Below are 24306 nucleotides of genomic sequence, written 5' to 3' on the forward strand. Positions count from 1 at the left end.
TATATACAAAGGCTGGGTCCTTCTATTTCTGTTTAAGAGTTACTACAACAAATTCAAATTTTAAATCTGTTCGTTTGCGATTTTTCATAATTATGAACCCCCTCTCCATAAATTTCAATCTTTTTTTCTTCTGTGAAGTTTGTCCATGCACTCTGGCATAAAAATCTTGTAGGATTTGGATGACATTTTTACTTCAGGTTGATATGGTCATTTAGATGTGCCATCTGTTTGGTTTACACCTAAACTCTGCAGGTACCTTGATAGCCCTAAAACTGTATAACACTGTGTTTTGCATGCTAACAACCACCACAAATCAATGGTTCTATGTTGTAAAAGCGTAACTGAACATATGTAAGTTATGGTAGTGATGTATTTGCATTATTTGTTGGCTATTTTTGCAGATTGCAGTTATGCTGTCAGTAACATCCTGATGATGTCAGAAGCATCAACAGGTTCTGCTTCACATGGATCTGGTGGTGAAATTTTTCATTACTGGTTGATTGTAACAAAACGTTTGTGGTTAATTATGGGTCACCTTCTATAAAGGGGACACATATTGTTTTTGTCCGTCTTTTTTTCTTTTTCTTCTTCTGTCTAACGCTGGTTTGTTAAACGCGTTTGGTCAAGAAAGAGTGCTCCAAAAAAATTTGGACAGATGTTACATATTAATCCAAATTTGATCCTCCTGAAGTTTTGACCCCGAATCACCCGCAGGCCCCCAAAACGTATAAATTTAAAAACGGTTGTACTGATTAAAATACATCATCTATGTGCTCTGTTGGTGAGTTATGTGCTCTGTTGGTTGGTGCAATGTGAGGTTTTCTAAAGAATTTTCTAACTTTTAACAGGATTTACCCATTTTTACTCCTTAAACCCCGAAATATTCGTTTCTGTCTAACGCTGGTTTGTCAAACACGTTTGGTAAAGAAAAAGTTTTTTAAATTTGTTCAAATTTACACATATGTTAGCTATTGTTTGAAACCTGATCCTCTTAAAGTTTAACCCCAAATGACCCAGCGGTTCACCCACTAGACCCCAAAACGTAAAATTTTAAAAACGGCTGTACTGACTAAAGTACATAATCTAAAAGTTACATGCTTTGTTGGTTGGTGCAATGTAAGGTATTCTAAATAATTTTCTAATTTTTTATTGGATTTACCCATTTTTTACCCCTTTGAAATTTAAACCCCGAAAAAATCGGTTTTAGTTTTAAGGCAGAAATACAAGCCATATGGTGCAGAAATATTTTAAAAAAATTAACAATTGTTTAAGCAGGGTATTCGTTTAGTATTTAAAATTTTGCCAGTTACCTTGAGCGGGAGTGCTCAGCTTGACGTCCGGACAGACGTTTTCTGAGACAGTCGTTTGGGTGATTAGAAATCAGCTGTTTTTTGTGCAGCAATGCTGTGTCGTTTTATTGAGTTATCACGCGCATTTTCAGTTTTGGCGAAGGTTTTACACCCAAGATGTAATTTAAACTTGATAAACGTATTTCGGTTTCGTTTTTGTCAGGCAAAACGTTGTTGATCAACATAGATATGAAAAAATAAACTTAACTTTTTCAAACGTCGCAATAAATGATCTTTAAATTCTTGTTGTAAGCTTTGCCGTTGCATAACCACGTGTCACTAAAGGTCAACTTGTAGGCATTACAACACAGTTAAGAATTTTTCGTCATAACGTATCTTCTTTATTTTTGACAAATCAATTCAAGAATCAGGGTATTGTTGAACACTAAAGACTGCATGCTGTTAAAAACAGTGTCAAAAGGTCATTAAACGGTCGTTTTTGCGAAACAAAGTTAAGTGAAAAACAAGTTGTTATGTATACCTTTGTAGAAAACAACTTTTTTATATAGTGTCTAATATAACAGTTAAGGCTTTCTAGGAAAATTTGTGTTTAGAAACTGAACTTGAACGACAATATCAAGGTCAAAGCAAGAGATTAAATTAAATGTATTTACCGTTCTTTTTTCACCAATTTTTTTGTAATTGTGTCACATTAATGATGCAAAAAGAATATGGAAAAGAACTTTCAAAGTTAAGTTAATGCTTTGTGAAAAATTTTTCCATAAGCATCTAAAAATAACTGCAATATTAAAAAAAACGCGTGTGGGGACCCATTCGTTTTTGCTTGCAAAAACAATCATATATGTAGATAAAATTGTGTATACTATAGTAAATTGGTAAATCTCGTATAGAATATATAAAATGGAAGTATATCAGAAAGCCACTTTTCTAGTATTTTGTTAGTTTTACTTTAGAAACATCGGACAATTACCTCTCATACCCCCTAAACTAGGTGAAAAATTTAAACAAAGTTTGAACCATAGAAGAAGCTTTTGTTAGGTGTTGATTCTGTTTTACCCAATAGCCCCCTTATTTATTTACCTATTTAGCCTCCCAAAGTGGGAATTTATGGGTCCCCTTCCCTGAAGTTTTCCCATCAAATGTTTGATGGATTTGGCTGAAATTTACACAGATGGTAGATATAGTTATGTAGATGTGCATCCCACTTCGTTTTTGTTGATAACCCCAGTATTTACCCCGCTAGCCCCCTAAAATGGGTGAGTTTTTAAAACAGTGTCAGAATTGGCTGAAATTTGGATTTCTTGTATAGTATGCCATTTATAGGTGTCGATTGTTGTGTTCATCCCTTTAGTCCTAACATTTACCCCACAAGCCCCTAAAGTGTAAAACGTATTTGTATGTTACTGGTGACCACAAACGAAAGATTTCTTTGGAGCAATAGTGTTGGAAGGGCAACCAGTTGTATGTTGCTCGTTGGTGGGTTGCTTGGTGGTCGTTTTTGCGCCATGGCAGTTAGGGGCTTGTTAACAGCCCTATGATGTCAGAAACATTAACAGTTGTTGCTCAAAACACCTCTAGTGGTCGAAATTTTAAACATTGGCGGATTGGACTGAAATTTTGCAGTTATATATTTTTTAGTTTGTGTGTCGAACCCAATTAGTTACCCCACTAACCCCCTAAAATGGGTCAGTCTTTTAAAACGTTAAATGGACATACTTCAAACAATATCTGGGGTGAATCTAATTTTATAGTTTGTATTCTACATAGTATTATTATTTAAGGCCAGTGCCGATCACTGTTTTACCTTACAACACCCGACTTTCTCATGGTTATCCCTTGAATTGCATTATTTTCAACTTTGCATGTGTGGGGACCCATGAGTTTTTGCCTGCAGAAACGACTAAAGTTATAAAAGACGATGGCTAATATGGGACCCAATACAAAATAAGCATAGGAAATATATTTATGTTATAAAATAGGTTATAGTGTATGTGCAACAACAAAATGTGCTAAGCCACCCTTCTAGTTTCTATTAGAAACCTGTTTGATGGGTTTGACCGATTGGACGGAAAACCAACTCAATCTGAGATCAGATCCCAGATGCAAGCGAGAGCTGCAGAAGAAGAACGGAGGAAGAAGAAAGAGGTAAATCAAGTTGTGCTTAAAACTTTAACGGATTAATATCAACTCCCTTTTGTCGATCTGTGCTTATCTAAAATATGCAGTGTCCAGAAGGCTATTGTGTGTGATATAATAAGCAATAAAACTGGATTGTAGTTAGCTGGAAATATTTGCATTTATTAATGCTAGGTTTGAGAGACAGCACAGCTAACTGATTTTAAGATTTGATGATGAAACAATTAATGGTAAACTATAATTCACTTGGTTAAAAGTTACATAAAACTCCTTGTCCCAAATGATGATTCGTTTCTGGACAAGTAAGTTTCCAAATTTATTTGTTTAATGCAATATTATATGTTATTTATGTGATAAGCGTTTATGCTATAATATGCATGTGCTCCGGTAAAAAAAAAACTTGTTAGGAACTGTTCTCGGTGCAATTGTGCATTTAAGTAAGATTGTTTAAAACAAAATAGGTGATTGCTTATCAATTGGTAGCTTTGGTACTATGCATATCTAGAATGTTATTTAAAAATCAGATATGGTTTTTGCATAATAATGATTGGTTTATGTGCTTAAATCCCATTATAAAAGCTGAAGCTTATATCAGGCTGTATCATTCCTTTACTTCTTCATACAAATAATAGTAAAATTGAAATCAGTTGATGTTGTTTTTTGAAAATCATTTTTTATTACCTTGCCCAGAGAAAAACAAACCGAAATTACAACTGTAGTACAATTAACCTGTTTGTTTATTGTAGCAGGTGTGTTTTCTGTTCTCTAGTTGAAATGAACTTGCAGTCATGCATCTGAGTAAGCTTGTTACAAACAAAATAGTTGTTCAATTGTCAATGTTGGTCACAGTATGGATTGATCAATATTTAAAAGTGTTTGTATGATTATTGATTTGTTTACTTGCTTATGCAAAAACTGTATTGAAACTTGGCACAAAACCTGCTTTTAGCATGCTTGTGTAATGCTGCTTACTTCTAATGCAAAGTTATAAAAAATCAACATTAGTTTGATGTTTTTTTTCGGAAAATCAATTGTTTTGTTATTCTGTCTGAGAAAAATATACCAACAAGAAAAAAAATGTCATCTTTACCTATTTTACTACAACTACCTTGTTTGTTTTGCAGCATGTGTATTTTCTGTGGCGAAAGAGATGAGGGATTTACAGAGGAGGGTTTAGATTTACATTACTGGAAACAATGTCCAATGTTAAGGAGATGTGAACACTGTAAACAGGTAAATTAATGTTGCTGACATACTCACTCCTGATATTCACATGTACAAGTCGAACAGGAGTCCCTCCAGGGGGGTGTTTGGGGGTCCTTAAATGCATCATTGAATAGCAAAAATTGTACAGACTTGTAAACAGATCAACTAAAAGTTCATACCACTCCTGAAAGCACATGCTTTTGATATTCTAGTATAGAGCAAAATTAGAAACTGTTTTAAATTAAAAACACAGTTTTAGAAACATAAAGCAGCCAATACATATTATACAGGCTCATTGTTAACTTCTGCATCCTGTAATGTAGCGATTTCAGCACCAACTTATGCCATCAATGGGGTTTCACCAGAAATTGGAAAAAATTGCCACAAAATTAATTAACTATCCTATTTATGGAAAGTAAATACATTACTCTGTCAGGACATGCTCTGCGTGCTACTGGAAATATGTAATCCAGTACTGTACTACCTGTTTCATAGTCGGGTCGTTGGCGACTAAACCAGCTCACCACCCACCTCTGCTGTGTGGAGAGTGCCTAGCAACTCGTTTAGTACCCAAAATAAGACCTAATGAAGGGCGGATGAGCTTTAAAAAATGCCAACAGTATCCCATCTAACTTGCTCAAAAATGAAAATGTTATCATATGACTTTATCTATATAATGTAGCATACTTGGGTGTTGCTAACTTAGCCAAGCAGAAATTTGTTTGCTTACTTTTGCTCTCAGAATAAAGCCTAAAATAATTTGATCATCTCCATAGCAACGAATGAAGGTCAGCAGGAACACTGTCCATTGTGTCATCACAATATCGTACCAGGCGAGGAGTCGTGGAAAGCCCACTTGATGGGGTCAAAGAGAGATGCATGTGGCGACAACTCACGAAGACTTCCCTCAATAAACAGATGTAAGTGGGATGTTTGAAACTTGCTACCACCTAGTGGTAAATGATTATCAAAAATGTCAAAAACTCTGTCAACAGTTTTGGGGCTGGCACTTTACCAACTTAGCTGTACAGGCTCAGTGGTGAACTTGTCAAAAGTCGAAGCACAAGCACCATTGCCTGCCGTGTATGCTGCACATGTAGCTTCGTAGTAGGCTAGCGCTAGTTCTACCATTATTTACATGTAAATAAGCAAAAATTGTATTCATTTTAGTGAGAGCAAAAGCTAAAGCGGAAAAAGCAGCAGCGGTGAAGAACAAGAAGAAATCTCCTCACAAATAGTTTCCTTGCCTTAATATTTTTGCTTAGTTTGCACAGGGTTATTGGCTTACACTGTGCGTCGATATATATTTTTATGCAGTGATATCGTACTGTTGCTTCCTTTGTTCCCTTTGTGTTGTATGTTTTTTCCTGTATACATATAGAGGTAGTGACAGGATAAATAATAGTGGTGGCTGCGTGCGACAGAAACCTGCTTACACATGAGGAAATGGTTTGTAAAAAGTCGTTTGTTGGCTTCTAATAATATTAGCATTACTTGGCAAAAAATAATAAATCGTCCCTAATTGTCAAGACTTTTCTCACAAAGGGCTTCCGAACCGGTTTACATTGAAAACCGTCTACTTTTAAATATTTTTAATATAGCAAGTTTTTTGGTTTACAAATGAATTCTGATATATTGTGTGACAAAACTGTGTCTTACCCTTCTGAAAGATAAAGTTCGTAGACTAAAGTAAATCCCTTATTCATCTCAATTTGTTATCAAGTAAACTAACATGTTCCAATAAAATCATGCAATGTATTATTAAACCAAATGAGCAAGTGACCAATACATTTGTTACATTTCTCATGACCAAATTTCTTAGTCTTTATGTGTTGGTCCTAATGAATAAAATCATTCCTGTATAACAAAACAGTTGCAACATAAACAAGAAATTAAACGTGCATAAAGATATCATATATTATATTACAAACTTGACCGGGCACCATTCTTCACTGTGAGATAAACAACACATAGAATTTCTTTTAGACCATGTCCATCAACAAAAAAGTCACTAATAAAAATGTAGCACTAAAAGCATGTCAAAAAGACAATAAAATTTAGGAAAATGCCAGTACAGTACGTGGAACAAGTGGGTATAACTCTTACACCAAATTGTGACAAACCATGCATATGTGTGATTATGTTTTGGTTTTCATCTCATTTAAGTTTGTTTTTCATGTTACTGTCTGTAAATTGTGGTAAATAGTTTCATTTTCTTACTTGCATTTTTAATATTAAACATTTTGCTTCTGTATCTTTGAGTTCTATGTCATGAGGGCAAATGAAAAGAAATTAGCAGCTATATTTAAGCACAGACGTCTCTTGTCATCTTGTTTTTAAGGAAGGAATTCCTCACAAGAGATGGATTTTGAAACTTGAGGGGAAAATTTACTTTAATTTTTACATGTGCTTTGTAAATAGATGCTTCAGCTCTGGAAATATAACCTGTAAAGTTGATAAAAGATCCAATGTTTAATGATCTTTGTATTGTTTAGCATCTACTACGTAGTATATTAGGGAGAAATGAAAATGTTTAAACTGCTAAGGGAGAAGTTTGCCGAAAAAGTTTGGGAGCCACTGGGCTAAACATTTGCTTTGGATTTATATGAAGTAGGCAGCTATATACATGTACAGACTGCTTCTAAATATGTTAATTGCCAGAATGTTTAAAGCTGGTTGTATGTTTAGTCGCCCAATGGCACAAAATTTAATGTTGTTGGTAAAGGAAAACGAAACATAACAACGTTTTTAATACTTATTTCGTCTACGCAACAACACACCAAGTAAAATAAAACTTTTCCTTTAATGAAATTGCATTACATTTTTACGATGACGGGACAATTAAACGGATGGCTAAACCTATTTGTGCTGTTTGGTTACAAATCCTAACGAACTTCGGATTCTACCAGCAAGCAATTGTGTCACAAGAACCAATCAAGTCAAGCCACGTCACAACAGTTCAGCCGCCAATCATTCCAAGATTTTTGCCTCCCGCAATCAATCAACCAGCCCGAAGTGGAATTCACTGATTGATGCAATAAAGCCTGTCATTGGACGGTTGAAGAGCGCCCATATGACGTTTGAGAAGCAAGCGTTCTAATTGGCTGAAAGAAAAAGAAAAAAAGTGAGGCGACTTTGTCCTTGCGCCTTCGATCTGTCACTCCTTGTGAACAACTTGGTGAAGGTATCTGTGTCGATGGAATGACTTCCCAATGGAGAATAAAAGGTAATTTGCGAGTTGTAAATCAACTTGTTTGGTGTCTTTGTAGAAGTAAACTCGGGTGCACACTTGTTTACTTCGCACTGATACCTGTAATAATAAGTTATGCGTTTATGTTTAATTCACTTTTCAAATACACTATATACTGCTGCTGGATCACTTTGTTTCAGGTCGTCGGATGGCTTCGGGAATTGATTGGCTGGACGCTGAAACATCGTTCTTACGGAAGAGGGCTTCGTTGGCACACAACACACACTTCCGAAAACAGGCGAGTAAATGTATTTTTATATGTTATCTATTAAATTGTATCACTTAATATTAGATGTAGGTGCCAACATGGGGAAATAGTATAAAAGTGCACTTATCCTGTCTTCACATGTTGGTATATAGTTAAGCTTTTCGTAATTAATATTACGTTATGTCAAATTCCTGGTACTGCTTATATTTTGTTTTGCAGACAATTACTGGAGGCGGAGTGATCGAAGAAGATGGAAAGATCGGAAAGGCCTAATTAAGTTAAGTAACCAGAAAGTTAAATGTTATGTTGCTTATTTGGCGTTCCCTGGTTTGTAACAGTCGTTTTTTTTTTGAGTTTAGCTTACTAGTTGTGAGGCAGGAGTAAAGATTAGAAGCGTTAACAAACGGAGCGTCAAATATGCACTGATATTATTTTATTTTCATTTCTAAAACCAACAGCAATCGAACTTTAATATTTACATTGGTTATTGCAGATCTCCCGTTTGCAGTTAAGACACTGGGGAATAATATCGGCATTGGACTGATCACTAGATGAATGGGAACTACATACATCGGAAATACTTAATACGTTAAGTAACCAGAATAATGTTAAATCTACAGATACAACGTAACACAGAGTAAGCTAAAGAGCTGTGAGGCAGGAGTAGAGTTAGAAGTGATTAATTTTATAACTTTATTTTGTATGCACTAAAATTCGTCAGATATTAATATATGTGTTTTGCTGCAGATCTCCTGTATGTCGTGAAGGCATTGCGTAATGGAGTCGGATTTGCGCTTGAACTGACCATTGGATGAATTGGAACTATATACAGGTACGTGTTGAGGCAAATCTACATGAATTATATTCTTTTAGATAGACGTTTTGCTGCATAAGTGCCGGTTCGGGAGTTTCTATAGTAAAATGTTTACAAATCAACCAATGAATTGGAGGGGATTAATAATAGTTGTGACTCTTTAGCCGTTGCTGCAACGAATAGCAAGCCTGTTGTTGTTTTGCATGATGCTTGTGCATGTTACATTTATTGTTTTGCATGTCACTTGTGTGTTAGAGCGGCTATTCAGTTGTCAGCATCGATTAAATCATTCATATTAATAAGTAAGCGCATTTAAAAATTATTTTAACACTTAATGAACTTAAGGCGTTTGTATGCAGCAAATTATAGTCGAACAATTTACTTTTTTCAATTAGGTTGCTTATAGCCAACATGGTGCACACTGTCTAGCTTTCAGTATATTATATTTTGCGAATATGTTAAGCGATCTATATGAAAGTATGGAACTGCATTGTTTTGTCTCTTGTATGTTTCTGTTTCAGGAGCTCAGATGTCGGGTAAAGATTGGAGTTCATTCTATGGACGATGTTGGCCACAAGTTGAAGCACTCCTATCATATTCAGACTTGGAACAACAACCATACAATCAGCGGACGATCTTCAACCAGACATTCTCGACGCTCTTTTCCCGATGAAGAACTTACTTTCCGAAGAACTTCGAACTTATGTTTTGTTTTCACATTTCTGTGTTCGCTTAAATAAAAAACAACTTTGTGTATTGAGTAAGTTAAAGCTACATTTGTATCGTAATTATATTTTTGCGTTTTGTCGTTTATTGTAAATTCTAACATTCTAAAATATTTATGTAATTTAGTTCTTGTTCATCGTCAATTTTGGCAATGCTTACTTATATTATTTTGTTAATAGTCCTGAATTATAACCAAACTTTTGGCATGAGTACAGACACTGTTGAACGTTTATTTAAATGTTGCTTATTTTTGTGTGCGTGTTACTCATACTTGTTTGTTATTTTATTTGTTCACTTAAAACGTTGTTTTGCCCTTAATTTGTGTACACATATAGCACTGTGTTTATTCTAGGTGTTTCGTTATTCTATACTATATTCTATATTAGGTTACATATTTAAAGACTCATAATGGTGTCTTTTTTGTAATTTTATTGGTTTTGGTCTTTGTTTGTACTTAACATCTTTCATTGCACAAGTTATGCTTCTACATTCTATGCTATAATATACGCTATTTTAGGTTGCCGTTTTTTTGATATTTTTATGTCATTTTTATCCTCCATTGGCTTGACGCCGTTATACCATAATTATTCTTGTTAGACCCCATATTTCCGTATTGTTGGATAGGCTTCAGTGTAGATCCCAAGTCAGTCGTAACGGGAGGTCAACAAACAAACAAAAATCTGAGAAATTAGAACGTAAGAGCAAAAAGATTTGGACCTTACACAACTTCCTATCAGCAGATTTTGAGACTTCCGGTGGGATTAGAACCAGAATTGTCGTACTCCGATCCAACTACAACATTAAGTAGCGTTGCAATGGTCACATACCACAGTGCTGTGGTTGCACACTTGGTCAAAAAACAACAACTTTTACAGTTGAAGTTGTTCGTAAAATTCAAGTTTTTCTGGCCTTCCTACGTCAGTTGAGTCAGTTCCTCTGCAAGCGGACAGGCAGCCCTCTGTGAGACTTTCTGTGAACTTCTATCCAGCCTTTCGACCTTTCAGAGGTTCGAACCAGTGAATTGGAGATTTGCTGCCTGCCTGTCTGCCTTACTCTGAACCTAACTACCTGCCTGCATAACCACTGTACTAACGAGCTGCTTGCCCAACCACTAAAAAATCGTCTACATGTATGGTCTGTGTGTCTAAAAATTAAGACAATAATAGGTAAGAAAAGAAATCGATATCATTAAGGAAACCCGCCCTGCGATTTCGTGTCCATTGTGGTCTAATGGTAAGCTGCTTGGTCCATAGAACTTATGGTTTGTAGTTCTAACCCTCCCCCAAAATTTGTTATTTTTTTCGGGAAGGAATCGTCTAACTCACAAATGTATCATTTTTGGTTGGGTTTGCCGTCACCTCTCGTGGTGTAGCGGTGAAGATCTTGTCCTCATATTCTGGAGATTTGGGTTCGAATTCCAAAAGCTACATCGCTGCTTAGTTTTTGGCTGAAGCCTAGAACCGAAAACATATAAGGACCACTTAAAGCTGGGTTTCTCGTCACCAGCCGTGGTGTAGAGGTTAGTTCCTTGCTTCTCAATCCTCTCACCACTGTTCGAACCCCGGTAAAGATAAACTCTGCCCCGGTAACCGATAACACACTTCGGGTTCGAACGTAGCCCCTCTGATAAAACTCACTGGTGACCCTCCTTGATTGAGGTCTCTCCCCGCTCTGATCTCATCACTCTCTAAGCCACCCCATGGGCCTAACCCTTTTCCATGACTGCCCCCAATCTCCCTGACTGGCTTCCATGCCCCCCATAAGCTAACGAACCTCACGCTGATCGTTCAAACGCATAAATATTTTGTTTGATGATATAAGAATCGACGAAAAGAACAAGTCATAAGTCAGTTTAGCCCTTAGACCGAAGGGCGCTTGCGCGGTGTAGTGGGTAAATAGATGTGTAGTGGGCGCGGTGTAGTGGGCGAAGCCAATGGTTCGAATCGCAGCCTTGGACCCCCCCCCCCCCCCCCAAGTGATGTGAAGAACCCTCAACCCTCTCCGCACAAAGGGCTTGCGCCTTCGGCGCAAGCAGGGCCCGAAGGGCCCTCCACCTCCCATGCCCCCCCAAAAGTGTCTAAAAATACTACTCTACAACATTCCCCACTTTTTTTGTTGTATTATATTGGGCGGTTTTCCAAAAAAGTGCAAAATTACCTTTTAATTGTGATCTCATTTAAATAGGTGTACGGTCTTAAGGTTTGAGAGTGGAGTGACACACATAGAGAAGGGGAAAAACTTTAGCTCGCTGACGGCTTATGGCTTAGAGTCTGGGAAGCGGGGGATGAGATTGCTACAACGGGGAGAGACCTCAATCAAGGAGGATCACCACAGAGTTCTATCAGAGGGGCAACGTTCGAACCCAAAGTGTGTTATCGGATTGAGAAGCAAGGAACTAACCTCTACGCCACGGCTGGTGACGACCATCCCAGCTTTAAGTGGTCCTTATATGTTGTTGTACCAGAGCGTTTTTTACTGCGGTTCTAGAGTTATGTAAAAGAATCATTCAATAAACAACAAGCAGCTTGCTAGTGTAGTGGTTTGCAGCAAATGGTAGAAAGCAGTGAGTCATGGGATCGAATCTCGCGAAGCCTTCGAATCCTCGTAACCCAAGGACAACCTTTTTGTAAACTAATTCTCTTGTGTTTTGCGACGTTGCTCTGATTGGTGGTTTACCTAAAAAAACAACACACCGAACCGAAATAAAACGTGTTATTTAGTATTATTGAAGTAAACAAAGAACAAGTTTCACACACATGGTTAGGCAAAAAAGGTACTACTACGACAAACTAAAGGACAGACGTTAAATGGACGATTTAGAAGTTTAGTGGGGAACGGAGATATGTTATTAATTTTAAGATTCGTGGGACAAAATTGAAACTTTTCAAAGACCAAAAGGGTGGAAATTTCTAACAATAAATAAATTTTGTGAGCAAGGGAAATACGAAAGCGACGTAGAACGAAATATCGTGAAAATTATGGGAAATTATTTATTAAAAAAATAATTCTGTGTATTAGATGTAGCTATAACATATGTTATCAGGAAAATTTGTTTCGCAACAATGCAAGAAGCAGGACTAAAAATGGATTTGTGGAAGATTTAAAGGGGTGAAAAAACAGTAATGGAAAACACTATGTTAGTAAGGACAAGGAATTGTTCTGTCATTAAAAATTAAAGCAGAATAAAACCGTTGGTACAAAATATTACACACGCAAACTGATAAACAATGCTGATGTGTATTTGAAGTGTACCAAATATAACGTGTATGAAAGATTGTTTATTAGTGGACAAATACAAAGTACACGATGACGTCATCGATCGCAGGTTTCGTCATCACGCTCATCTACATGCGAAAGGATCATGACTATGCGAAGGTTAAACCGAAACTGCACGATGACGTCATCGATCGCTGGTTGCGTCATTCCTATCCAGTTGAAGGATCCTATCCACGCGAAGACCCACCAATGTTTTCCAGTTGTTTCTCCTGATGTTATCGAAGTGACTAAAAAAACAAGTATATAAATGGTAAGTGCGCGGCCAGTTGCATATAAACAAAATATAACATAACTTTTGTAGCAAGTTTTATTCATTCGCCTATTTGGAAGGCATGAGCATTTCCGTCTTATTTAAATGGAATCATATAGTTATAAGATTTAATTGACGCGACCAGCGACCTTCAAAAGTAACATAACTAGGTAAGATAAACACTTACATTTGGAATGTTGTGCTTCAATTACGTTGATCCGATCAGCGTTTCTCCACAACCTTTGTCACCGCAGTTGTTTCCGATGTTTGGCTGCTGCTTCGAACGTCTGCAACAAAACTAACAACAGCATTCTGGTTTGATAAAAAAAACCTAAAACTAATATAATAGAAATCTAATATCTCAATCGCATTCTGTTAAACTTATGTAAAAAGGAAAAATCGATTCTACCGGTGCTGATAACTGAATAGCAGCTCACAAACACACGTGACATGCAAAACAATGTAACATGCACAAACATCATGCCATGCAACACACCGGGCTTGCTATCCGTTGAAGCAACGGTATAAATGATAGTTTAAATTCTAATCTATGTTTAACTTCACAACGCTCGTGTTCTCTATTTATAGTTTACTTACATTAAAGCTTCAGTGCCATTTCTGTCAAGTTCAGATTTAGAAGTCTTTAAACCTTAGTCACGCCATGATCTGAAACCAAAACCATTTGAGTAAATATAAACATGGATGTACCAGCATTGAAACTGTAAATTGTTTTAAATTTTGATGTATAGCATATTTGACTTCTGCCTAAAACTCTTACTAACTTTCTGCAAACTATTATCGTCAGTGTATGCAGCAAATATTATTTTAGGTAACCTAGCATTATATAAGCGTTAAAACAATCAACTTAACTTGAAGCCGAAAGTTCCCCCCATCTTTTTTACGCTTCCGTCGGAAATCCAATCCCTGCAAAACAAAGCAGAATCAGTATTTGGAATTCAAGGCAACATGTAAACTATAGTTTATGAAATATTTAACTGTGTCAACATGCGAAGACAGAATAAGTGCACTTTATACTGCCAACACTTGGACATACAAACTATTACCATTTAACGCCAAAAGTATAGATAAGTACATAAACTTCAATCATTTATTTACTCGCCTATTTTAGGAAGTTTCATAAAGTATTTCTTCTTCGCTGTGGTAGATGTTTCTCCGAAGCGATTGAAACCATCCGACGACCTGAAACATACGATGCAGCAGCAATATCGTGTATTTGATAAATAAGTCAAACATATTCTGGTAAATGTTATTCTGGTATATGCACAGAAGTCAACAAGTGTGCACCCGAGTTTATTCTGCACAAATACCAGGCTAGTTAATTTACAACTCGCAAATTACCTGTTTATTCTCAATTGGTGAGTCGCTCCACCGACACAGCTTTCTTCACCATTGAACAAGATCGAACAAGTTGTCTCATTTTTTCTTTTTTTTCGACCAATCATAGAGCTTGCTTCTCAAACGTCACTCCCGCGCCCGAAAACCGACCAATCACAGAGCTGATACAAGTAATCAGCAAGTCTCGTCAAAAATGCAGAGAAAAACTTCAATTGATTTTCCTGGAGCAACGTTCGTTCAAATAGGCACGTGTCGTGTTGTTACGTAATTTGTGAGCATTCTATCTGTAATAAAACGCGCCATGCTGGAATATAGAAGAAAAAATGACAAAAGCTGATAATATATTTTTGATAGTTTACAGCAAATCAGTTTCCGCTTTCTGTTTCTTGGTAGAACATAAATATTTTAAAAATCAAACCTGCTGTGAAAGTTGGAACTATACGTTGCCGTTACTCTATTATATGCTTTTTTATTTCCATCCAACAATTTTAATTGCTTCAAAATCCAACCTGTGACTTTGTTTTTCAGTTTTTCTGTTGCTGACGTTTTTCATTTTGATATCACTTCAAATTCATTAGCTGACATTTAAGCTGATAAGGTTTAAACCGACTTGCTGCTTAACTCTGTCACGCCACGTGGTTTTTATCATACGTTAAGCAGGTTTACTTCAGGCCTAATTTATTGGATTTTTGACTCAGATTTCTACATACCGCTTAAAAGAAAACAGTATTTGAATATAGTATAGGCTTATGCTTTTTTCCTGTTTGAAGCCTAACAATGTTTTGGTTACCCGATTTAAAGTGGCTTGTTGCTGAAATGTTTAATTTTCACAGGTTTTGCCTCCTACCTCACCTTTAAATCACGTTCAATCAAAATCGTAAAAATATAACGTTGATCTGATATTTTAAATGTAGGCTTGTATCGCTGCATTTATTTAAGTGCAACTAGCAATTTATGCGATTGACCACAACCACAATTATCGAGTCAAGTTTTCGGTTATTTGAATGATGCTTACAATGTATTAGGTATGTTTTATAAGACAGGCGGTTACCTACAACGGTGGTTGAACCCGTAAATCACTTTACTCGAACCAATTCCCAATCACGCATGCATTTTATTGCCGGAGTGACCAATATGTTGTTTATGTACATATGCATAGAGAAAATGCACAAATCCAGAATTTGTTCGCTAGACACACAACGATCGAGTCAACTCCCTCTACTAAGAGGCACCAACCAAAGTGAAAACAACGACAACAATCCAAAAAGTACAGCCGCTAAATATTGATATATTATTACTATGGGCACACACGCGATAAAACGTCACACTACACAGTTTGTTACGTCACAGCCAGACGTCATAATGCGAGTACGTCATTAATGTATTACGTAGCACGCAGGGGTTGATGAAGCACTCGAGTCGGATAAAAAAGGATTTATATCTTTGAAGATGGAACACGGTCCATGACGTCACACACATGACGTCATAAACACGTACCTGATCGATGACGTCATATATCGACAAGAACTCAAAAGTTTTTGGTTGAAAAGAATCACAAACAAAAAATACATGCCAAAAAATAGTGATCATAATAAATACAAGGAAATTTCACTTCGTGTTCACAATCGGCGTTTATTCGTTTGCTGACGTCATAAAGGTCATTAGCAGGTGTTCGAACGGTTTTATTGTTCACAGTATGGACACTATGCTGCGCACCTGAGCGACTGTATCGTGATCTCGATTGGTTAAAAATTCGACCAATCACAGAGGTTCCCGCCAAAAACAGGTCCCCAGTAAAAAAACAGAAGTACGTGACGAACACAGTTACATGCTGCACACTACAAAAGTACGAAGTAATTAAATAAATAAACAAAAAATGAGCACGGTAGGCAGGATGCCGTTGTAACATCACACAGAGCATTGTGTTTGACACAACAATGTACAGATTATGGCTTTCAATCGAACACTATGACTTCATAGAAGGATGTTGCGCAAAAAAACAGGCTGCTGTTTATTTGATGCTAAAAACGAGCTGATAAAAGGTTACAGAAGGTCGTTGACCCCGTACAGAAGAGTTCACCGCCGTCGAGGTTACTCGCGGTCAAAAGCATGCTGCATAAAAGCTAAAAGCTGCGGGCTTTTGCATAAACAAGCGCTTTGCGATAAAATACGCAAAGTTTGGGGCAAGATGCCTTGGATAAAAGAATTCGCCACAAGAAGCGGGAGGCAAGTCGCTATAAAGTGAAAAGAAACTCGATCCAACAACGATAAAACTCTAACCACCAAACTATAACAAGCGCAAAAATCTTTCACGGGAGAAAAACGATTTAATCTACGGGAAAAATAAAAACTAGGAAAGCTAGGAAAGTCCAATGCCTGCATGGTAACCGGTCATCACGCTTGTAACCCCGCCCTGGTGATTTTGATTGGCAGACAGATTGAGCGAATCAGAGAGGTCCATCGCCACACTAGAGGCTGCGTTTCCTTGCATGAGACTAGGATTAAACTGCTGCGTCACAACGGCAGAAGCATTGAACTGTGGCGATGCTCGTTCATCCGGAACGGGGCTGCTGTGAGTGCTCACTCGAGCGTACGACTCTGCGTTGAATTGTGGGTAGGCACCGCTTGAGGTGGGGGCGCTAAATGCTGAGTCAGCATGATTCAGCGGAATTCGGGCTTGCGACATGTTGCTGTATTCAATGTCTTGTCTGCGAAAAAAACATCAAAAGTTGCGATATTTTTCTCTAACCGTGCTTGTTTCCATAGCAATATGACGTAACATGGCAATGACGTACCCGGCTTTTGTGCAGACTTGAGCGAGTAGAATTCCTCTCTTATGTTTGTTGGCGTGTTGTTCTATGCCGGACAGACCGACCACCGAATAAGTACAGCCCGGTTGGAGACAGTGAAAGTGGGAAGTATTTCTGTGTCTGTCGGAATTTCAATTATTATTTCACAGTTTCAAGTTGTTACGACATACTGCTGTGACGTAATCGACTGCTAACTGATACAATCGACCACACTTAAAGCTGGGATTAAAACCGACCCGATAGGACCATGTTGTGGTATTTTAGAAACATGCTCTTCTGCCAGAAAACTACTTTTGCATGAAACCTTGTAGGTTGAAAAAGTTTTCACCGTTTGCTGTTACTTATCATTTATTAGCTTGATGCTTTCATACAGAATTTCCTCTGGTTTATGACATCACAATCTGTGATTGTTACCTGTATTTGCACGTGTCCCGCATACAATCCTCCTTCCCTCTGAATCTCTCGAAACCGGATTGTTCAAGTGTATCAGCTTTAACGTGTTGACGTCGATGTGTTCCAACTTTCGCACTGTCTGTACACCTGTCACGTCACAATACAAAGTTTGTTTCCAAGCAACGACAAAATTCTAATAAAGACGATTTAAGTCCACCATAGCGCTTGTTACAAGGACCTTGCAAGCTTAAAGCGGGTTTCTTAACGAGCTTCGTGTAGTCAACCATAGCGCTTGTTGCATTAACGTTTTTACGATTAAAACGGGTTTCTTAACGGGCTTTGTGCAGCCAACCATAGCGCTTGTTACATGCACGACTTTGCAAGCTTAAAGCGGGTTTCCTAACGAGCTTTGTGCAGCAAAACACGACCATAAATTAGAATTCCCCCCAGCCTCTTGCAAATCTAAAGGCTCGTTGGTAGCAAAATATCGACTGCGGAATGAACTCACTTAAACTGACATCTGAGACAGTGGAAATGTGTGCTGGTGCTTCTGTACTGGCAACCATCTACTTCACAATCCTGTGTTGTCTTGAACCGCTTGAAGTCGTCCCTCACCAACCCGGCCACACGTTCATGATGCTGCTGATGTTTGAACATGTGAGTGCGACCTGTGAATCTGTACATGCATCCGTCCCTCGTGCAGTGATAATGCGAAACCTGCAAGGGATTATAGCATGCTTTTATCACCAGAAAGGAGGATATATTCTCAATTATATTTGAATTCTGTGAAAAGGGTTTTACCCTCACTACCCACATTTTTTATGTTGAATAAATACTTATTTACATGACAACGATTTCTATGAATGAAATATGACGTACTTTAAACACATGCGGACACTGGGTGTCGCCACAGTTCTCCGAAGACTCGAACCTTCGAAATCCTTCTATGACGTCATTATTGATTCGGAATTTGGCGAACATCGATTGATTCTCGTCGTTCGGTTTCGGAACGAATCTGCTCAACAAAAATTATTTCACTTTATTTGAGAATTTCAACTGTTACGTCATACTACTATGACGCAATGATCGCAAATAGTGACGTAACATTTAACAAGATTTTTTTACATTTCGGGAAAGCCTAGTTTTTGAATAAATAAACCGAAAAACAAAAATCGCTTGACTTTTCAATAAGAAATACGTTTTGTGTCATCAAGTTTTTGCTAAACGTTTTCTTTTGCTATTTTGTCAACAAAATATTCCAATGAGAATATCAACTATTTCTCTGCGTTTCGTGTTTTTGTGAAAATTTTGGGAAACTTTTTTGCTCGCTTTAAACTCCTGACATTTAAACTGTTTTGCATCAAAACGAAACCGGCAGAAAAAAGTTCAGGTTGCGAAACAAGTCAGTGAGAAACTTCTCCTCACCTGTTGACAACTTCCGGGTCAGAAAAATGAAACGAACTCCCCTCCTCTTCCGGTATCTTCTCAGGGGAATCACCGTTTGTCGACGGCATGTCGTTCGAGAATTCTAAAATTCCATTCAAACAGTTTTGTTTAGATCAGAAAAACACAAGAGAATGTGTTGGAATGGAACAAAACGTTTCAACAATAATTCTGTCATATATTTAAACTTGAAATACTAAGATTAAATGCGAAAACGGCACTTAAAACGTCGGATTAGAGCAAGGTTCACCGCGATACTTCAATTGCTTGGTACCAACGGTTCGTCTGGGGCGTTCAAAATATTTTTTAAAACAGCTCAAAGTGCTGGCTACAATATACACGGACCTAAAAAGTAGCTTGGTCAAAACAAAACTGCCAGAGAACGTGTGTGTGTAAAATATGTTATGTTTCTATTGTACAAAATATTCGATGTACGAAGTAATACTTAGTAATGAATACAATATATTATGGACGTTTCAACAATCGCTTCTGTCACCATTAATGCAATGGCGATAAAACGATAATTGCGTGTTATCAGGGATAAAAATGCTTTTATGAATTACGACGGGAAACGGGATTCTTAGCTTCTTAGTTTAATCGCTACAACATGTTATTCATAGAAAACATAGAAATAAATTCATAGAATTCATGTTATTCATAGAAAACTTATCGCTCAAAACTCACTCGAGTTGGATTCGTTGCTGTTTGAATCGGTGTCGGGATAATTTGCTCGTAAATCCAGCACCCCCTCATCCGACGAAAGATCGTTGCTTTCAAGTTGGGCAGGAAGTGAGGTCGAGTGAAGACTCGTCACAGGTCGGGGGGAACCCATATCTCCGCTAGTTGGCGCCAAAGATTGCCTCCCTGTAATTGAAAGGTTTGTGGTGAGCGAGCTCGTCTCGGTCGAAGCGAAATAAGTGAAATATTTCGACCCCGAACCTTTCGATATTTGCTCCAACATCGCTAGCTGAGGTCGGCTCAACTCATGCATGAAATTCGACGGTTTCTGTAGAAACGACGATGGCGTCACTGATGATGCAGTCGCCTGTAAAGAAAAAAAATTTGTTGAAGTAATATTTTCAACTTTTAACAAGATTTTGTGATGGAACTTTTGTATTAGTGTCAAGCATATCAGACGCCGTTTTGTGTTGTTGAATTTTTCGTGATAATTTTCAGGCAAAGATTTTCTATTTGTTTTGTCAGTACCTGGCTCGTATCCATGGCAACGCCTGGACGCTGCTCGATCTCGTCCGCTTCGTCCACTATCAGCGGTAGAGAGTCGTCGCCGGAATCGACGTTGCTGTGGTCGATGTCAGTCGTGTCTGACGTCATATCTGCAATAATAATAGAAATCTTAAAACTCTTTTCGTGTCTTACTTGCCGGACTTTGACGATAATGTTTTGTGTTTGTTTGTGCAAGATGTTTTACAGAATTGTTTCTTTCTGGAAAATACCGAACTAGCGTTTCGTATGATTATCGAATTTGTCGTTCAACTGGTGTAATGCTAAACAAAATATTAGTTGTTGTTCGAGAACTTGTATTTTTGCTGACGGTTTGCCCACCAGAACTGTAAAGCTTCTTCAGAGCAATGAATTATATATTGCGAGCACACATGCAAACTGTTTCTTCTGTTGTTTCTTACTGTATATTTGTATGTTTTTGTAAGTGTGTGTGTGTGTGACATTTTGGTGCAAGTTTTGTGTGTGTATACGTAGAAACTTTTTTCATGTTCCGATTAAACACGTGCTGTTTCCGATTAAACATGTTGTTTTGTATGTTTCTGTGCAATTGTTTATTTCTGTATCTCACCCATTCCGTTGTAACTCCTCCCCAACATTCTGCGCAGATGTTTTCTCACGTGAGTTGACATCTGATGTTTATATTGGAAAGCAAAAGCACAACCGGCTCTTATGCAGTGATAATGACTGAACAATCCGTTGTACTTGCAATCTACGAAACAAATATGTACAGTTTGCTAAAATAAAATACTTTTCAAACAAAGTACATCGCTTAGGTATAATGTGTCTAAGTGAGGAATGTGGTAAAAACCAAAAACCAATAGTTCACCACGTAACTTTTTAAATCTTCAATTTGCTTAAAAAACAATGTATAAGTTACAATTTGAGATAGCTAACAAATTGTTTTATCTCTTGAAGACAACCAAAAGGTGTAGTTTAATTGTTACAATTATTAAAACAAGGTCCCAACCACACTAAGCAATAAAGGAAAGATTTTCGCCGTTTTATTTTGCAAAATTGGAACATTTGAAAGAATAATTTAATCTCTTGAAGACAAACAAAAGGTTAATTGAGGTTCAATTGATGAAAAGGAAATGTTTTTGCCGTTTTGTTTTCCAAAGTTGCAGCATTTAAAAAGCTAATAATGAATTAAATTATTAAAACTAGAATGGTGGCTTTCTGATATACTTCCATTTTATATATTCTATACGATATTTACCAATTTACTATACACATCATTTGATCTACACATATGATTGTTTTTGTAAACAAAAACTAATGGGTCCCCACACGCGTGTTTGTGCGGATTTACGGTAAACAAATGTTGCGGTGATTTTTAAATTCTTAAGAACAAATTTTTAGAAAGCGTTAACCCAACAATGAAAAATTTTGTTGTATTTTTTTGCACTATTATTGTCGTATAATTACAAAAGCATTAAAAAAGAACGAAACAAATACTTTCAATTTAATCTCTTGCTTTGACCCAGATATTGTCGTCCAAGGTCGGGTTTTAAACACAATTTTTTTCTAGAAAGCTGTAACAGTTGTGTTACAGACAATTAAAATACGATTTGCTGCAAGTGTATACATAAGTTCTGAACTGTGTTAGTAATACCTACTAATTGACCTTAAGTAACCCGTGGTCATGCAGCGGCCAACCTAACAACGAGCATTTAAAAAACTTTTATCTTGCAAAAAAGTCAAGTTTATTTTTTCATATTTAGTTTGTTTAACAAAGTTTTGCTTGACATTATACGAAACCGAAGCACGCTTATTAGGTTTAAATCGCGTCATATGTGTGAAACCTTTGCCAAAACTGAAAATGTGAGTGATAACTTAATAAAACGACATGCATTGCTGTGCAAAACAGCTGATTTCTAATCACCGAAACGACGTCTCGTAAAACGTCTGTCCGACGTCAAGCTGAGCCCTCCCGCTCTGCCCTATTATTCGTAAACGTACTCTCTTGGGACTTCTGCCTACAGTGTCTTTCTTGACCAAACGAGCGTTAGACACATTTACGTTTCGGGGGTCTGTGGGTGTGTCGCTGGGTCATTCGGGGTCAAACTTCAGGTGGATCAAGTTCAGATTAATATCTAACATATGTCCAAATTTGAATAAATTTGAAGCACTCTTTCTTTACTAAACGACCGTTACAAACCAGCGTTAAAAATTTTACGTTTCGGGGGCCTGTGGGTGAACCGCTGGGTAATTTGGGGTCAAACTTCTGGTTGACCAAGTTTGAATTAATATCTAACATATGTCCAAATTTCAATAAATTTGAAGTACGCTTTCTTCACTAAACGAGCGTTACAGACCAGCGTTAAAAATTTTACGTTTCGGGGGCCTGTGGGTGAACCGCTGGGTAATTTGGGGTCAAACTTCACGTGGACCAAGTTTGGATTAATATCTAACATATGTCCAAATTTGAATAAATTTGAAGCACTCTTTCTTGACCAAACGAGCGTTACAAACCAGCGTTAGACAGAAAAAAGAAAAAAGAAAAAAGAAAAAAGAAAAAAGAAAAAAAGAAAAAAAAAATACGGACAAAAACAATATGTGTCCCCTTCAGGGAAGGGGACCCATAATTATTAAAATATGGTCCCAACCATTAAAGGGAACATTTTCGCTGTTTAGTTTTGCAAATTTACACCACATAAAAACCCACCATATCTTCCGCATTGCTCCTTCTTTGTGTAATATTTAAATCCGCTCGCCTCTCTTCTGGCAATCTTCTCATGCTTCTTCATGTGCCAGGGAAGTTTCGACGTTCCTATGGTAACGAACTGACAACCGGGTTTCAAGCAGTGGTAATGCCCCCTCAACCGAAACTCGCAACTCTGAATACAATTTCGTGTTAAGTCGACTCGCTGGAATTTCACTAACAGCGTCGACAATGTTTTAAAGCTCTTAGACTTGTATAGATCACAGTACGCCAGCCCCATTGAAGGCGCCATACCGAATCAGCCGGTCACCAAGCATTCACCACCACATGGCAAGGCGTAGGCTGCAAAAGTCTAGCCTTAGGTGTGTAAAACGGGTCACATATTTAGTAATTGGGCCCTAAAACATGAGGATAAAAGTCGATGAAACAGCAGCTTAGCACTAGCACATAGTTTCAATTTGATGGATTTATTAAATCCAGAAACACGCAACATTAGTTTACCGGGTTAGGACACATCTTCTTCACTGTGTAGCTTCGAAAACATTCTTTTGCCGCTTTTGCATAAGCTTCCAAACTGTCGTGGGCTTGTCTGGATGAAAACAAACAAAACAGGACAATTACGATATTGTTTATTTAAAGTTCAAGTTATTAAAGTTCAAGTTATTTATGCCCTATGCTTGTGTTACGTATTTTTGAGCCCCAAAACAATGACGTCATAAACTATGTTTTTTTCGCTGTAGCTATGAGCTAACCAGGTAAAAAACCCGGTGACTGGGTTTCAGTCGGTACAGAACCGTCTCACGAAATTTTATGTGACCAGCGAACCGGTTAGCATTACTGGTTACTGTCAATGGACTTTTTGTAACAGAACCGGCCGAAAAATATGGCTTTTGTGATAAAACCGGGTGACAAAAAAATTGAACCCCACCACTGCATGACACATAACATACCTGTGCGTTTGAGCTTTGCCGAGCGACTTGCAAACGTATCTGCACCGGTTCAGAGTGCAGTGCCAGTGATTCTGCATCATATATTTGCAATCACGACGCATGCATGTCATTCTGGTGAAGAAATAAACACAGAATTGTTATTTTGTTGATCCTAAGACCGAGCTCATTCGGTATGGGAAACTTTAACACACTTTACGGCATAGTTACTTTAAGCTTGTATCAAGTTTTTTCAAAGATCACGAAGGTAGTTTCAAGCAGCTTCGAATTGTTGCGA

At 37.5% G+C, this 24306-nt stretch overlaps 2 protein-coding genes and 2 long non-coding RNA genes across 10 annotated transcripts in view; 2 read left to right on the top strand and 2 right to left on the bottom strand.

Moving 5' to 3' along the window:
- Positions 1-264: 264 nt before the first annotated feature.
- Positions 265-6906, top strand: LOC145228489 (centrosomal protein of 104 kDa-like). 4 transcript variants are annotated; one of them, XM_080093560.1, is made up of 4 exons: positions 265-351; positions 409-476; positions 5429-5572; positions 5823-6906. In XM_080093560.1, exons 1-4 carry the CDS (start codon positions 317-319, stop codon positions 5888-5890), a joined length of 315 nt encoding a protein of 104 aa, XP_079949686.1. In that variant the 5' UTR covers positions 265-316; the 3' UTR covers positions 5891-6906. The 4 variants fall into 4 exon arrangements, 3 of the variants coding, with proteins under 3 accessions (XP_079949686.1, XP_079949688.1, XP_079949687.1); XM_080093562.1 differs by lacking the exons at positions 265-351; positions 409-476; positions 5429-5572 and adding exons at positions 483-3455; positions 4571-4679 and having other exon boundaries at positions 5823-5887; XM_080093561.1 differs by lacking the exons at positions 265-351; positions 409-476; positions 5823-6906 and adding exons at positions 483-3455; positions 4571-4679 and having other exon boundaries at positions 5395-5458.
- A 449-nt stretch (positions 6907-7355) lies between these two features.
- LOC145228490 (uncharacterized) lies at positions 7356-9826 on the top strand. The gene is made up of 5 exons (XR_013860085.1): positions 7356-7878; positions 8043-8140; positions 8330-8698; positions 8858-8942; positions 9446-9826. It is a non-coding gene; the product is annotated as an uncharacterized LOC145228490 (long non-coding RNA).
- A 2527-nt stretch (positions 9827-12353) lies between these two features.
- On the bottom strand, positions 12354-14639 carry LOC145229722 (uncharacterized). Its single transcript, XR_013860472.1, has 6 exons — positions 14536-14639; positions 14297-14376; positions 14046-14100; positions 13774-13842; positions 13364-13474; positions 12354-13153 (listed from the first exon to the last, which is right to left on the bottom strand). It is a non-coding gene; the product is annotated as an uncharacterized LOC145229722 (long non-coding RNA).
- A 987-nt stretch (positions 14640-15626) lies between these two features.
- The window catches only part of LOC145229502 (zinc finger protein castor homolog 1-like), a 55698-nt gene continuing 47018 nt past the window's right edge, over positions 15627-24306 (bottom strand). For all 4 annotated transcript variants that reach the window (XM_080094853.1, XM_080094852.1, XM_080094854.1 and 1 more), the window contains 13 exons: positions 24033-24143; positions 23584-23671; positions 23086-23257; positions 20989-21129; positions 20385-20512; positions 20118-20223; positions 19863-20042; positions 19161-19263; positions 18615-18750; positions 18244-18452; positions 17757-17882; positions 17328-17462; positions 15627-17240 (listed from right to left, as the gene is read on the bottom strand). In XM_080094853.1, coding sequence (XP_079950979.1) covers positions 16892-17240; positions 17328-17462; positions 17757-17882; positions 18244-18452; positions 18615-18750; positions 19161-19263; positions 19863-20042; positions 20118-20223; positions 20385-20512; positions 20989-21129; positions 23086-23257; positions 23584-23671; positions 24033-24143 — 1984 coding nt within the window. In that variant the 3' untranslated portion in view covers positions 15627-16891. The remainder of the gene's footprint in view (positions 17241-17327; positions 17463-17756; positions 17883-18243; positions 18453-18614; positions 18751-19160; positions 19264-19862; positions 20043-20117; positions 20224-20384; positions 20513-20988; positions 21130-23085; positions 23258-23583; positions 23672-24032; positions 24144-24306) is intronic.

The sequence above is a fragment of the Phallusia mammillata genome, chromosome 5, assembly GCF_965637545.1.
Source record: "Phallusia mammillata chromosome 5, kaPhaMamm4.hap1.1, whole genome shotgun sequence".
In the NCBI taxonomy this organism is placed as follows: domain Eukaryota; kingdom Metazoa; phylum Chordata; class Ascidiacea; order Phlebobranchia; family Ascidiidae; genus Phallusia; species Phallusia mammillata.